The sequence below is a fragment of the Arabidopsis lyrata genome (genome assembly GCF_000004255.2).
Source record: "Arabidopsis lyrata subsp. lyrata unplaced genomic scaffold ARALYscaffold_4, whole genome shotgun sequence".
In the NCBI taxonomy this organism is placed as follows: Eukaryota; Viridiplantae; Streptophyta; class Magnoliopsida; order Brassicales; family Brassicaceae; genus Arabidopsis; species Arabidopsis lyrata.
The window spans coordinates 17,706,285-17,723,564 of record NW_003302552.1 but is presented as its reverse complement, the minus strand read 5'-3'; the positions used below and the strand labels follow the sequence as shown (position 1 = coordinate 17,723,564).

The 17,280-nt window shown below is 33.1% G+C and overlaps 1 protein-coding gene across 1 annotated transcript; it reads right to left on the bottom strand.

Moving 5' to 3' along the window:
* Positions 1 to 1,825: 1,825 nt before the first annotated feature.
* LOC110229184 (probable LRR receptor-like serine/threonine-protein kinase At1g67720) lies at positions 1,826 to 6,763 on the bottom strand. The gene is made up of 15 exons (XM_021028613.1): positions 6,274 to 6,763; positions 5,464 to 5,998; positions 4,875 to 5,380; positions 4,671 to 4,803; positions 4,506 to 4,577; positions 4,352 to 4,420; positions 4,203 to 4,274; positions 4,033 to 4,098; positions 3,762 to 3,925; positions 3,421 to 3,665; positions 3,191 to 3,317; positions 3,041 to 3,109; positions 2,753 to 2,939; positions 2,519 to 2,654; positions 1,826 to 2,419 (listed from the first exon to the last, which is right to left on the bottom strand). The coding sequence occupies exons 1-15, from the start codon at positions 6,350 to 6,352 to the stop codon at positions 2,078 to 2,080; spliced, it is 2,802 nt and encodes a 933-aa protein (XP_020884272.1). The 5' UTR covers positions 6,353 to 6,763; the 3' UTR covers positions 1,826 to 2,077.
* Positions 6,764 to 17,280: the final 10,517 nt, after the last annotated feature.

The window sequence follows — 17,280 nt, the reverse complement described above, 5'->3', positions numbered from 1 at the left end:
TGGTCATTAAAAATTAAAAGAGGGCAAACTTAAAAATGGACTCTCAAAGGGGGCATTTTTGAAAAGGGGTATTGAAAAAGGGGCATTTTTAACAATTTCTCTATAATTAAACCAATTGTATTAGTTATGATTTACAAAATGGAATTTTGTGTTTTAAAATTCAAAAATTAGACGAATCATAGGAATTAAAGCAGTCAAAATAGATCAAAAACCGTGGGTCGAGCCCAAATCATCTCACTATAGGCCAGATTTGAGAAAATATATTAAACCCGCAAATAAGCGGGCCACATGGATTGATTCGCAGTGGGTCATCGGTTTTCGTCCGGGGGTTGGCGGATCAACCCGCATGATAGTATTTATTGATAAAAATATAATTTATTCAACATGTGGTAGTTTAAAAAACTTTTAATAAATAAAATTATAATATTTATAAATATAATGATATATAAGATTATTTTCTCTAAAAACATTTTAATTTATTTATTTTAGTAGAATTTTAAATTTTGGTTACTCTAAAATTATTTAAACAAAATTCACGGATAACCCCGCAAATCAGCATACATTCGCGCGACGGGGTTGTGTTTCATATATGCTACCCGCGGGTCGTGCAGACAGACTAACTACATGCCAAACTATATTTTGCCTATTGCAAAACAGGCTTAACGGGACGAATCAACTCGTTTTGACAGCTCTAATGGAAATCTTATTTAGTCATACAACTCAATGGAGTTTGGACATAGGAATTATAGAATATGTATCTTATTTGTTAGATTAGAGATTGAAAGGTGAAATATAATGATTAAAAATAATTAATATTTTTCATGATTCACAAAATTTAATAAATATTTATCATCTTGTTGAATAATTCTAAAAATCATATTCAAGAAATCTTTATAATTTGAAAATTAAACTTCTTTGGTAAACTATAAGTATGATTGTATGAAAATACCATAATTTCGATTTAATCTAATTAAATTAAAATTAGTTACATAGATTTCATATCTATTTAATTTACACGACCAAAATAAAAATATCTATTTATTTAATTTATAAAATAGATGGGTTAGTTGTGATAAATTTTTTAGAAATCTCTAGAAGCAAGTAAGATATCTTTTAATTAATGATAACTGGCTAAAATAAGCAAAATTAATGAGAAAAACGTTGATTGTTATGGAATTAGTTCCAAAAGTATATGAACAAATATATTATACGTAATTAATGTATAATATTGTTCGGAATATGATTTTATAATTGGAGCTTTTGCAAAAATGCCCCTTTCTCAATGCCACTTTTCAAAAATGCTACTTCTTTAAAACCTTATAAATACTTGGATCGAGTCTTCAAGTAGTAGTTACAATCCATAAGTACCTTATAAACCTAATAAAATTTTATAAAAATTTCAGATTTAAAAAGGGGCATTTTTGAAAATGGACATGTAAAAGGGGCATTTTTTAAAAGGGGCACACCAAAAGGGACATTTTTAACAATTTCCCTTTATAATTAGTTACCATAAGTACAATCAAATTTTATTTGATTTCCATAAACATTTGATTTTAGTTCGATTTTTCATTATTAATTTGAATTTATATTCCAAAAAAATTTCAAAGATCCGATTTTAGAATTTTAGGTCAATTTTCTGATTTTGACCCGACCTATTTACATTTGTACTTCTCTTCTAATAGTATAGAGATAAACTAATATCCGTACCCGTTATATGCGATAGGCTCTGCGCGCCCGCCCCAACAACCACGATAACTAACATATGATTTTAATAATTGTTTTAATTCTACATATAGAGATAACTTTGAACATAAAACTCATCATATATATAATCAGTTGAAAATGTGAATTCAGTTAAAAGAAAACATAATATAACACAATCCCAGACAAATCACCAGTTAGTCTGAAAACAATTTAAAAAAAAAAAAAAAAAAAAAAAAACTAGAAACACTTCTTGTAAGCTCGAGTCTAAAAAAAAAAAAAAAGGTAGCGTTAAGCGCAGAACTAATAATTAAAGTAAAAAGACCAGACAACGTGAAAGGTAAAAAACACATCTGTACAAGCAAAGCCGAATCTACTACCGAGCTGTTGGCTGCAGTACAGACTCATCAATGGAAACATAATTCTGTGATCCAGCCAGGTCAAGCATTCCCATGTTGAGAGATGACGAATGAGCCGAGCTCCGGGAAAACTCGTCCGATATTCCGCCTCTTGCGGCCAACGCTTCCTTCTCGATCCTAATCGCGTCTTGGATATCCTTTTGCACCTCGGACATTGACGGTCTCATGTTCCCGTGCGGTTTCACACACAGCAACGCTTTCTCCGCAATCTTCCACATTGATTGGAGACTGTAATCGTCTTCCGCTAGTGCTGGATCGATGATCCCTCGTATGTCCCCGTTGTCTATATGCATCTTGGCCTACAAGAAACAGTACCAAAGGGAAGATTTATAAGGCGATTCGGTTTCAAATATAATATATCCAAACGAAGCGTAACCACAAAAAAAAAATGAACTAACCCATTGGACTATGTTCCGGCAGTTGACACCAAAGCTTTCATTCGATATGGCTTCTTGGCCGGACATTAGCTCAAGAAGAATGACTCCGAAGCTATATACGTCACTCTTCTCCGTTAACTGCTGCGATATGTAGTACCTTTAACATCGAATAAAGAAAATATGTGAGTTCTTGACATTATGCTAGTTTCAATAAAGATATGTGAAGTTCTTGGCATTAGTTTAAGTCTAGCTTACTCGGGGTCAAGATATCCAACTGTGCCACGGACAATGCTGGAGACATGTGAGGTCCCGTCAACTGCAAATTTCGACAATCCGAAATCTGAAACCTTCGCCCTCATTTGTTTATCGAGTAGGATGTTACTCGTCTTGAGATCCCTGTGTATGATTGCTGGAACACACCCCGTGTGAAGATACTCGATACCTACAGAAACAATCAAAACCAACAAAATCAAAATATCGAAAAAATGGCTTCAGATCAGAGGTCAAGAGTGCTTTCTGTTATGTTTTGTAAGGTTCACAGACCTCGGGCTGCATCTTCAGCTATCTCAAGCCGTTTAATCCAACTGATTCTCCGGTCACGCGGTACCACCCCTGAAAAATAAATTCACTTGTTAACATCACGTTAAACCAAAACCCTGAAATATACCGTCCTAACATAAAAAGATATGTTACCATAAAGATGCTCCTTCAAAGTCCCATTGTGCATGAACTCATACACAAGCATGTTTTTTCCCTCTTCTTGGCAATAACCAAGAAACTGCACTAGGTTCCGATGATGTATCCTTGAGAGTAATGTAACCTGAACAAATCATATATAATAACTTGTGTTACCTCCTAAGCAAAATAAAAAAATAGATACTTGGGGCACATATTGATATGGGTTTAGATTAAGTCATATTTACCTCGTTTGCAAACTCTCTCTTTCCCTGATATGAATTATTTGCAAGAACTTTTACAGCAATCTCTTTCCCCTCTCTTGTTTTCCCATAGTATACGATTCCAAAACCTCCCGACCCAATTCTCTTCTCGAATTTTTTTGTGGCTTCCTCGATCTCATAAAGTGTGAAGCAATGTGCAGCGTCTCCATGAGCTTCACTCAAGGTAGATGACACTCTCTGAATCGGCAAGGGACGATTCGTTAACTCCGCTGAAATTAACCCAAGAAAAAAGGTAAGCATACTTATTCAAGCCCTAGAATCAAGATACACTATGAAACCGGTATACTTGCAGAAATTTAACATACCCGAAGTTTTTCCCAACTTGTTATTCTTCTTGCTTTTGCACATGAAGATGCAAGAAATGATGGTTGCGATTAGCAGAACAAAAGCACCAACTGATGCACCGATGATGACACCGAGTTTCTTCCCTTTATCTCCACTTTCTTCAAGATTAAGGTTCCCAGAGAAGCTGGAAACAACAAAAAAGGAAGAACGCATGTGTTATTGAGCACGCTCAAGACCATCCAGCTAGGAGCTATTCACGTGAAAGCAGTTTAAATCCGACAATATACTTACTTTGAGATTACATCTTTGGTCAGGTCTGATGGTATTGTTCCTGATAACAAATTGTTCTGCAGGTACCTGCAATCATAAACCAGGTTAGGCGCATAAGAATGTAGATTATAATATCATCCTCACCACAAGAATTAATATATCAAAATATGAATCCTTTTTAAAAAGCTTACAGTTCCTTCAGGTTTGGCAGTTTCGCCAACGAGGAAGGAATCTTTCCGGTTAGTCCGTTGTTCTCGAGGTGTCTGCCATAGTCCATTATATATTTATAGTTATATGAAGGCAAGAAAAGAAATTTAAACTCCAAAGAAAGTGATTTTACATTATCTCCAGGTTTGGACACTGAGAGAAATCCGGTATTGGACCCGTAAAAGAATTCCCATCAAGCCACCTGCCATCCACAAAAGTTGCAACATCAGTAAGAGAACATCTCTGTATAATCCCAAATTCAAAAGTCTAAGAAATAAGTAACTTACAACTCAACCAAACCAGTCAATTTCACCAGGTCAGAAGGTATATTTCCTGTCAAGTTCATATTCGACAGCTTGCTGCGGAAATACGAAGCATAACATAATTGAAATTTAAGCACATACACAAAGAAAACAGATAGCAAATAAAGCTACTAAGATAGACTTCCTTACATAGCAACAACCCTTGGTTGTGGATCCGAATTGCATTGCACCCAAGACCACGGTGAGGGTGAACAAGGGTCACCACCTTCTTGAGCCCATTCAGTAGAAGAATAGAGAGATGCCACATTAGCCATAACAGTTGCTGCAATACAAGAAATCATCTTAGAGTCAAATGTGAACCTACAACACTAAGAGGAGGGTAGTAGTGCTCACCGTCTATTGAACCATCGCTTTTCCGCAGATATTTGTTGATCTCCATGGCATTCAGAATGGGTCCCCTAGAAGAATCAGCCGTTTTGGCAAATTTAAAACTCAGCACAAATGGAAGTGTTATGTTAGGATAGCCAGGTTCATAAACACGATACGGTTTCTGCGTATTTTCCTTGATGTTAACAACGGCTTTGCTAAACTCAGGATGATCAGGTAGAACTAATCTGAACTTCCTTGACTCGTCGTCAGCCAAATCCTCGATTTCAGCAAAGTATGTGAATGCCCTACCAGAGCCAGGGAAGCCATCCAGATTCATTCTGTATGTTAAGGACCCGTTTGTTCCAACCACAGCCGTCTGCATAACCTTCTGAGGCGGTCTGTCATCGGCAACGCCTTCGATTGGCAATGTAGTCGACACTCGCACAGTCCCAGCAGCAACATCCACAAGATAATTAGGCTTCTTATGCAAATCAGATTCCCATATTCTATCATACGGATCATCCGGGTACCTGCAATACCAACTCATTTCCTTAACTTATCCTGATAAATCACAATGCTGACACAGCAAACAGATTATAAATTATATACTGACCTCACAGAAGCTTCACTTTCAGCCCCGAAATTTATCCGTGCTGCAACACTCAGGTAAAACCGGTCTTCATATAATGTGGAATACATCGAACCATTCAACTGCCTAAGCTCAAGGGTAGATATAAACGGCTGTCCAGTTGTGGCATTCGACAAACAAACGCTGACACTAGGAGTAGAAGCCAGAAACACTAGTTCTGCCGTTTCGATTGTATAGGTTTCTGAGATTTCAATGGTCGCCCAATGAGTCGCCCCGAGGGAGATATCGAATTTGGGATACACATTGTTGCTGTTGTCGAAATTACCATACAAGAAAGTAGCTCTAACAAGATATCTATTTCTACTCGTGACATTGAGAGTGTAGCAATACTTTCTTGAATCAGCAGGGAAATGCCTTAAAGTCGTGTACTGAGCTCTTGTTTCGTTAAGGGACGATATCTTGGCGGTTTCTCCATAAATAAGATGATTATCAGGTGACCATTTAAGTCCAAGTTCATCAGTGAATGGCTCTGCACCTCCACAATCCAAGCTCACAAAACCTGCCCTTACCCAAAAAACAAAAGTTTGATTCTTTGTGTTAGAATTTCCTTCAAATACAACAAAGACTCCACCTTTTTCCCTACTGCAATCTAACTAAACACACATATATGAGCATAACTACACACAAATCTCAAACACCACCAGCTCTTGAGATTTGTTTACAAAAGGCAAAACTTTCAAAAACCCTTGTTACTACATCACAAAAAAATAGAATCTTTCCAACTATTTCAACAAGGAAAACATCAAAAAAAACTACTCAGAAACAGTCAATTACCTGGAGCTTGTGCTGATGAAGAAGTGAAGAGACAAGTTGAAACCAGTAGACACAACAAAAGCAGTGAGATTCTCACCATCTTCTGCTCAGTCCAAACACTTCACACAAGTTCAACACATAAATGGCGTTACAAAATAAAGGAACCAGAAAAGCTAAATGTGATCCCAAAAAAGTGAAAAAGTGAAATTTCCAGAAACAGAACCAAACAGAACCTAAAATTAATTATCCTTACTATTAAGAGAGATCTAAAGACACAGAAACGGTTTAACCAAAACCAAAAACCCAAAAAGATAATAAAAATGAAAAATTTGGGGAACGTGAGAGAGATATGAGTGTGTTTCTTCCTCGTTAAGTGTTTGCTTTTTATGTGTGAGAGAGAGAGCAGCTTCAAAGCCAGTGGAGGTAAGTGGTAAAGGTACAATTGTTGGGTCCATCTTCTCAGCCTGGACTCTACTTACATCTAACGGTTCATATTGCTTTACATTTAATTCAATGGTCCAGATCGTTATAGTCCACCTTTAGCGTGTTGTAGTGGATTCCCACAGCCCACAGTCTCCAGCGAAACGGTGCCATTTTAATATATTTCTTATTTCTTTTTGTCAACATTTTTAATATATTTCCAGATTTAATTAAATGACATTCTCTGTCTCTAAGAATATTTATAGTTTCATTCCACAAGTTTATTGTTTATGGGAAATTAATAAATACTAATATTTATCCAGATTAGATCATTTTAATAGAAAGTGATTAAAGTTTGTATTGTATTTTTAATGACCAAAGTTCTCTTATTGATATACTTTTCAAAATAAAATAAAACAGGTTACTTAAAGATTAATAATGAATTCAGGTAGGAAATTTGTAAATTGATGATCACGATAATTTTCCTTAATTATCTAATTCTAAGATATACTAAACATGAATCTTATAATATCTTAACTATATTGGAGATTCTATTTTTCATCCCTAAATTATATTCGAAATTTTGTTCGGATATTCTTGCTTTTTTTTGTCAACAGATATAGATTTCATATTTATTTTTATTTTTAATTAACATTGATGATATAATATGAACAATAACGTGTACTATAAAACAAACAAATGAATCTTATAATGTTTGCTTTTTCGTCACATAAATATTTCCGGGAAAAATCGTTAAAAAACAAATCGACCTATATACTAGTGTTTGACAGTTTGAGTGTGCATGTACAAAGTTATTATTTATTGATATGTAGAATATAATAAGAGTAAAATACTTATAATTTTTTTTTTCTTGTTAGCAATATTGAAAGAAAAGAAAAGAAAAGAACTAAAAAAGTGTACAATTATCATACTTATAGTGGGAAATTGGTAATCCAAAATTGCTGATAAACGTTAAGAAAGTGGAGGATAAAAGTGGTAAAAAAATCTTGTAGAGATATAGCATTAAATAAAATAACTATGTATAAATAATGATTAACTAAAAATATTTTAAAGATTGTACTCATGCAAAGATAGGAGACACCAGTCAAACGTTGAGAAGAGAACAATATTATCGGGTTTTTGGGAGAGTAGACAAACTTGAGATCTGAGTGTTTAACTGTTTTATCGCATCGGCTAATGAGATTTTAAATCTATCTCTTCCGCTTCTATTTGCTTTATTAAAATGGATAATGCTTCTTTGCCTTTTCCAATGGCATCTTCTTTTTTCTTTTTTCTTTTTAGTTTCGTATCCTAGTTATAATCAATATGTTTTATTTTATTTTCCTTATAACTGTATTCTGTATCTTCTCCATTTGGATCATCTGTATTAATTTGTACATTTTGTTAGGAGACAAAACAACATGACAAGATTCTTTACTGTGTGAACATCCCGACTAATCATTCCTATTATTTGTTTAAAATAAGTTTGTTGTAGTTCTCTTCTCATTCTCGTTAAGTAAGACCAAGGGCAATGGGGCATTCGTTTGGAGGAGGTGTAAGTATAAAAAAAACTTATTTAATGCAAAAATTGTCTAAAAAAGAGAAAAGAGAGAGAGAAAGAAGAGAAAGAGAGTGTGAGTATTACACCCGAGTGTAAACTTACACCCGGATGTGAAGAGAGAAACAATTTTTTGCTTTTTTTTATTACCACTTACACATGTGAAGATGTTCTACTGTCCATGCCCTAAGGGTTAAAACTGATATTATAATCTAGGGTAATTAAAGACTTTATATATTTGTTAATATATAAGTTGGAAAACAAGTCCAGCATAAAATTTATCTGAATGATGATCTGTACTAGGGCAGATGACTATAATGGGTCTTATTATGTATGGACAAATGACGAATTCCTTTATCGCCTCCTCATGTGTATGGACTTTAGCAGACTCCAACTTTTTGAACTCAGAAAGATAATATTCTCATTACTATCTTTTTTCTTTTATGACGACTTTTTTTTCGGTCGTTCTAATCTAATGTAAATGTGCATCTCAAAAGGTTGATCCCAGTTGACATGTAGTGATCCCTCCTGGCCATTTCCAGGTCGTTCGCTAATCTTGTCAATATGATTCAGCTCTATTTTACAGCAAATGTTTTTGTCTTTTGAGATAGAAAATAAATCTTATCATCTGTAATTATATAAAGTAATAAAGTGACAAGTGGTATTTCATGAACGCCAAATCAATACCATTGGCAACATAACAGTCAACATTTGAGGCAAAAATTTACAAACAATATTATATATTGCTTTGTAAGCGCTAATTTTCTTTGCGATTTTTTTGTTATGAAAATTTAAAGCTTTTAGGCTTCCTTATAAACATGTTATTTAGTTATGTTTAGTCCATTTCTTTATTGTTAATATGTGTTCTTTTTACATTTTTATTGCAAAAAACATTATTTCATCTTTAAAAGTAGTGACTTTTAAACTAAGAACACAATTACACAAAGAAGATGCTTTGGGTAATTGAAGCTCACAAATCTATAACAAAACACCTTCTAATCATCTCCAAATTTGTTGATGATCATCAGTTAATTTTCCAAACACTATATAATAAATATGATTTGAGTGACCACAAACCACAGCTAGCGATCGCCAACACACGTATCAAAACTCGAAGGCTATTATATTCTGTGACGACTGACGAATGACCAAGTATATATGCTCTTCATGTCTTTCTTTTTTATATTTTTCAGAAGAAAATAAAGAATAAGCACTCGGAGTCTCGGAGATTGAAGTAACAACAATCTCACCAAGGATTAATTTCCTTGTTTAATTTTCTCATCCTTTTGTTTCTACATATATCTATTGTTTGGATGACGTTTTCGCATGTGTGGAGAAATATATATATCTCGCATCTTTATGGGTTAGCTAGAGCCGATAATTACATCATTAATCATCTTACTGATTTTGATTGTCTGAATAACTTGTATGGTTGAACATAAGTCTCTTTGTTTATTGCTTGAGTTAAATTACCTACGAAGAAATTTATAGATGTGATAAGATTAGAAATCAACTTGGTTTACGAAACAAGGGGGGAAAATGGTGTGGCTTTTTAACAAACGATCTAGAAAAATAGCCCATTAAAGAATAACTGCACCAAGCCCAATAGACAAGGCCCTGTTCTTTTTTGGAGTCGCTCAATGAGCGATTGCGACAAGAAAATAGACACCGACAGAGACGTAACCCGGTAACTGTACAAAAGAAAAGAGTCGCTGCCCCTGTTAAAAAGAGTCGCCGTTAGTGTTGAATGAGTTGCCGCACCTGTGGCTTGAAATTCCAGCGACTACTCTGTCTCTCGGCGACACATTTTTCTCTCCCCAGCGACACCTCCGTCATCAACCTTTTGCCGCACCTGTCGTCGTTTTGCTTTATTGATGGCCGCCGCCACCGTCGTTTTGATCTGTCGCTGAGATGATCGCTGGCGACTCTCCTCCGAACACGGCCAACCTCTGACGAGCGAAATACAAGGTTGCATAGGGCTATCTTTAGGTTCTTAAACGAATGATTTGGGGGAAAAAAAAAACGAATGTAGAATGATTAAATGTTGAAAATTGTGACAGGATTTGGAGCAGAGTAGATAGAACATACTATACAAAAGTAGTACATTATGGTAAATTGGTAATGAGTGTATCGATAAATGCACAACTTTATAGTTAATTAGTTTGTTTTCTTAAATCAAATGTATATAATCAATACCATTACCACTATTAGTCTATTAAAGTTCTGCGTATGGTCCAACGGTTCATTTGCCACCAATCTACAATAATAATTACAAGAGTTATTTACCTTCAAACACACTTTTTCAAAAGTGTTTTCAATATGAGACACTTTGTGATATCAACCCACTTTCTTTTGGAGTCTTTTACTCTTTTACCCTCTAATCATATTCTTTACTCTAATATTCTTCATCCTCTCTTCTCACATTCATTTCTTTTGTTTCTCTCTCCCCGTATCCTCTCATTCTTTATCCCTCTCTTCCCTTTTCTCTTTCTTTCCAAATTCTAATCCATCAATTTAATTTCAGATTCGCTTTTCTTTTTTTAACTGTGTTTTTTACATCCAAGAAAGGAAAAAAAGAAAATTCTCCACTTCCTCTAAATTTGGTCTTTCTGATCAGCCCCGGCTCAGATGGGTAGGGCGGAAGTGCGACGGCCCGGAGCTTTTTTTTTTATAAAAAAATTTTACATATAAAAAGGCCCAAATATTTTTTTAAAATATTATTAATATGAGAATTATATTTTAAGAGGCCTAATTATTTATAAGAAAATGTATAAAAAGGCCCAAAATTTTTAAAATAACAATTTTTACTATAAAAACTCCGCAAAATTTTTAAAAATTAAGTAAATTTTCTCTTTGTATATAATAATAGGCCAAAAAAAATTTTTTTGCCCTAAGGCTCTCAAATATATTGAGCCGGGGCTGTTTCTGATTGTTGAACTTGTGGTCGTGTGTGTGTTTATCTACTAGTCTTTCATCGATTTGATCTTTGAAATCAGACGTGGATAGAGGCCCTAATCCCATATGTCTCCCTTCTCATGAGCAATCCATCTCCAGATTCATATAACTATATTTCTCTCTCTTAATTTTCGATATAATTCTTTTGGAACCTTAATTCATTGTTTTCTTTTCTAAACTAGAGTTTGGTAGAATGAGTAATGTGAAATTTTGTGGTTTTTGGGTGTTTTGCTGTTGTAGTTTCAATTCAAATTCAATCTTTTTGGGTCCAAATGTGTCTAACTAAATGAATCAGTCCATTTGTGAACGAAACAATCAAGTAATGCTCGTTGATTTGATGAAGAGTCAAAAAGTGAATTTGGTGAGATTAGATCAGTTATTTAGAACTTTCTTGTGTCCATTTAGCAGCGAACACATGTACGAAGCAAAGTCGTCCATCTCAACTGGAACATCTACGTGAATTGTTGAGAGTCACGACTTTTAAAAGTTGAAGTTTCATGGTCGGATTGATTGGCTTGCAGGTTTTGAATCAAGATTGTTGACGAAGATTTTGTGTCCATTTAGTAGCGAACAAGGAGTTAAAGTAAGTCGATTTGCAATGGATGCGATACCGTGGTTGAGATGCGGTGGCTACGATGCGGTGACTATGACGCGGTGGTTACGATGCAACTTCAAACACAATAGTTGCAAACAGAGACTTTGTATTGACGATTATCTTTCATATCTAAAGTTGTGAATTGATATAAAAATCATGTGTATGATTATAAAAGGATGAAAAAAATTATGTGTAATAATATAGGGTTTAAGGTTTAGGTTTTAGTATGCTGAAGTTTCACTTACCCTTAGAGAAAATCAATCAAATAGTAAAATGGTCAAATGGTCGTGGACATTGTATATAAAAACTTGAGATATATTAATGTTAACCATGTGTTCAATGTTGAATGGTTAGATAAACAAAAAAATATGTCTAATAATAAAATATGAACAATAGACATTTGATCAGAGTTTAACGGATGTATAGTTTATCGAGAAACTTTAGTCTTATTCATCTATGTGATCAGAGTTTAGCTAATATGTTTGGATGATCGGTAGTTATAAATGTTGGTGTAATATGTTTGTTCAAATATCTATAGATATTGTCTGTTTGGATGAGTTTGTATGTGTGTCTGTTTACAAAAACAGAATTCATATGTTCAAATGTTCGAAGGCGTTTTATATTATGCTTGAGATAAATTAATGTTAACCATGTGTTCAGTGTTGGATGGTCATATAAACGAAAAAAGCATATCTATGAAAAACAGACTTGTTCAGAGTTTTGCGGATGTATAGTCCATCGAGAAACCTTATCTTCATTAATCTATGTGGTCAGAGTTTAGCAGATATGTTTGGATGATCGAAGTTAAAAATATTGATGTAGTATGTTTTTTTGGTGAGTTTGATGTAGTATGTTTATTCAAGGATCAATTGATATCCACTTAATAAGAAATAAATGGTCAATTAGAAATGGATAATATATAATATAGTTATTTATTTAAAATATAGCAAAATGGATCTTAAAATGTATGAAAAGTTAAATCTTAGTCTATTGTATAAAGAAATATATAATATGTGTGATACAAAATAACTAAAGTAATAATAAATAAAGAGAGAATGAGAGAAAAAAAAAGAGAGAGAGAGAAAGAAAAGTGACGAGAAGGGAAAAAAAAAGAAAAGAATTATACTAATGTTTATGTGTCCACGTTTTTGTTTGCACATATGCTGTATTTTAAGGGTATTTTGGTATTGATATAAAATTAACAGTGTAAAAATCTTGAAAAACTGAGAAAGTGTCTGTTTTGAAACGAAACTCACAAAAAGTATGCCAAAGTGTAAGTCACCCTAAGAAAAATGTCTAGGGCGTCAATTCTAATCTACTTAGAGGTCCGATACGTCCCAATCCTATAAACTTTCATAAGTTTAAAGCTTCTCATTACACACTTTATTGGGTTTCAAAATTTGTGGAACACAATAATTTTGAGCCATCTGAAGTTTGTGGATTGAATCCAACTTCTTTCTGAGTTATTTTAGTTTTTTCCCACTAATTCTTTCCGTTAAAAAAAAAAAGAAAAACCTGGACCAACAATAGCAAAAACACTTGCCACACATTTAGATTCCAACAATATGGGTATATCTCGAATGATTGGATCCATCTGATTTCTACATTTCCTTAATGAGTAATATGTTGATTAATTTATTGATATATATAATTCAATGACGTGTACCTAATTGATTAGGTTTGGGATTTTGTTAAGTTGATGAGTCTGATTTGGACAGCGAGAGGAAGGGGTTTGGTGAAAATGTGAAAGTGGGACCAAATGAGTTCTGAAGAAGAAAAGAGGGTTTGGTGAGACGAGTGGTATCCGATGGATCCTCGCGACTGTGGTTGTTGTTGCCCCTTTTTCTCCATTTCTCTTTGTTTGTTTGGTGGCCTAATTTTAGTCATTCCCTTTCTCCACTTTTTTTTATTGTTTTTTAAGTGAATGACATCCTAAAAAGTAAAAACCACTAAAATAACAATATTTTCGACCAACTAATTCGCTTAACTACTTTAATTGTATATATGTTTCCCTAGAGATTGTCTTTTCCTAAAGATAATCTATCAAATATTATTTTTTAACTTTTTCTATAGCTCCACGGAGAAATCCTTAGATATATCAATCAAGGTTTCCATTTTATTCTCTGGTAAAGAGTATGAAAAACCATTAAGATATCAATATCATTCGTGAGAAAACGATTGACCAGATCAGGAACAAGAGAAATAATTCATGTAATATATTTGATTCATGTACGTTGTAGGTGTCTCGATGAAAGCCATTCTGATTTGAGTCTGTTAAAAATGTATTTAATTATATTGGCCCGCCATGTTCTATAATAAATGTTTTGCTTATACTGTACTTACCAGTTCCCACATTCTTAAATAGTATTCAAAATATATTATTAATAGAATCTGTGTAGCAAGCAAATGAAGCATCCATGCATTTAAAGACGACAGAAGAACAAATTTGATGAGAAAATCCTATAATGAAATTCATGTTTGGATTTATATATAGCTCAGACGATGGTAATTAAAGATTGTAAAATCCGCAAACATAACGTAATTAGTAAAGTGGTTTAGTGTTTCTGTATTAGGATTTTAATTAGGAAACTTTCCCCTTAAAATTAATTCTACATACAAGTCAAAGTTTGTAAGAATATATAAAACCAAGAAAAAAGTTTGTAATAGAACTAAGAATAATTAAGTTTGAGAATCATAATTAATCGGAAGTCAGGTCAGTCACACTTCTTAGATAAAATTTCTCTAATTTATGAATTGTGTGTAATGTTTTCATATATTTCTGCTGGAAAACATATGAAACAGTCAGCTTCATTAGTATTAATATACGTAGATGATGTAAAGACAATAATAAAATCATTTATGTATGTATTGACTCATATAGATATGTATAAATGAAAAAATATTCGTATCAAAAAGCTATATTTCAATGAACAAATGAAACATTTCTTGGACAAAAAAGAATTAGTCTTATTCGAAATTTCTTTCTCTGATTTTTTTTAAACAAAACGGAAATTGCCTATGTGAAAACATCTCGAGAATGTTTAAAACATTGGTTGAGTCGTGACTCGTGATGGCAACAGCTCTCTCATCAAGCGCTCCCACTCATTTATCTTTTCAGTGAAAGGACAAGGGAACAAATTATCACGATTTTCTTGCATGGAACAAATTCGATTGCCTTGGGTTATTCACAATTATGTCGTATGATGTGATATTTTGAACAATACTGGTTTACTCCAATATAGTCCAATCCAAATGTATAGCATATGCGACCAAAAGAGTTGTTCAGTCCAAAAGATAAAGACTGGGAGTGGCAAATCAACGACCAAAAAAAGAGTTGCTCAGTCCCTTAAGTAAGAGAATAGCGGGTGGAGAAGATGGTATCCTTAATGAGATCCAAAGAGGAGAGAATTAACGTCCCTGACCCTCCATCATCACCTATCATCCGTGGACTCTATGTCCACTTTTGGTCTGTCTATCCATTTTCGTTCGATACTTAGGTTGTTTTACTAGTTTTGAAAAAAAAGAAGTTATTTATTGGGTAATTATCAACAGATCTTTGCAAAAAATTCACCTACGTATTGTTCCATTTCTATGATGTTAAAAATCACTTTTCAATATGTCATCGATCATATTTAAATTGCTTTAAAGCTAGCTAGACTCCATAACAACTACGTGCATTTAATTTTCTCAATTATATTACTATAAAGTTTTCACTAGGATCAGACCCGCGGTCCACCGCGGGAGAATATTGGTTTGAATAAATTACGGATTTTGTCCTTTTTCATAAGGGCATTTGTGGATTTTGCCCTTTTTGAATAGTTTATGCATTTTGCCCTTTTTCATGCTCCAAAAATATGATTTAACATGCGTTTCACTCGTTATGTTTGGGTTTAGTCGGTTCCATTTGTTCTTAGGGTTTAGTATTTGGTATAAAGTACGTATTTTTGGGAAAAAAAATCCTAAAAACGTACATTTTTAAGTATTAAAAAAGGGCAAAATCCGTAAACTATTCAAAAAAGGGCATTTTCGTAAGTTTTTTCCAAAAAAAGGCATTTTAAACAATAATCCCTATTGGTTTACATATGTTGCGTTTAATATTGTGTGTGTTTTTTAGTAGAACGAATCGTGTAGTATACTTATAAATATTTATAATAACGAATTGTAGAGAAAATGTAAAATTGTTTATAAATATACCCATCGTAATAATTATGATTTACAAAATAGAATTTTGTGTTTTAAAATTCTAAAATTAGACGATTCATGGGAATTAGAGCAGTCAAAATAGGTCAAAAACCGCGGGTCCAGCCCACATCATCTCACTATGGGGCAGATTTGGGAAAATATATTAAACCCGCAAATAAGCGGGCCACATGGATTAATTCGCAGTGGGTCATAGGTTTAATCGGTTTTCATCCGCGGATTGGCGGATCAGCCCGCATATTAGTATTTATTGATAAAATTATAATTTATTCAACATGTGGTAATTTAAACAAACTTTTAAGAGAAATTGTTAAAAATGCCCCTTTTGGTGTGCCCCTTTTCAAAAATGCCCATTTTAGATGTCCATTTTCAAAAATACCCCTTTTTAAATCTGAAATTTTTATAAAGTTTTATTAGGTTTATAAGGTACTTATGGATTGTAACTACTACTTGAAGACTCGATCCAAATATTTATAAGGTTTTATAAGGTGTTTTTAAAGGTTTTACAAGTTATTTTAAAGGATTTTAAAGGTTTTTCAAAAGTTTTACAAGATATTTTAAAGGTTTTTAAAGGTATTTAAAATGCATTTATAAGGTATTTATAAAGTATTTATAAGATTTTAGATACATAGAAATGTAGTTTGTGTATGTTTTAATAATGTTACATACATATTTGGGTAAATCTTATATTTTTAAGAGCATTTTTTTAATGTTTTAAAGAAAGGGCATTTTTGAAAAGTGGCATTGAAAAAGGGGCATTTTTGCAAAAACCTCAACTTTTAATAGTATTTTGATTTATTTATTTATTTTAGTAGTATTTTAAATTTTGGTTACTTTAAAATTATTTAAACAAAATCCATGGACAATCCCGCAAATCCGAATACATTCGCGGAACGGGTTTGTATTTCATATATGCTACCCGCGGGTCGTGCGGACCGACTAACTACAAGTCAAAATATTTTTTGTCTATCGCAAAACGGATTTAACGGGACGAATCAACTCGCTTTGACAGTTTTAATGGAAATATTATTTAGTCATACAACAAAATGAAGTTTAGACATAGTAATAATAGAATATGTATCTAGATGAGAGATTGAAAGATGAAGTATAATGATTAAAAATTAATTATTATTTTTCATGATTCACAAAATTTAATAAATACTTATCATCTTGTTGAATAATTCTAAAATCATATTCAAGAAATCTTTATAAATTGAAAATTAAACTTCTTTGGTAAGCTATAGGTATGAAAATATCATAATTTCGATTTAATCTAATTAAATTAAAATTAGTTACATGG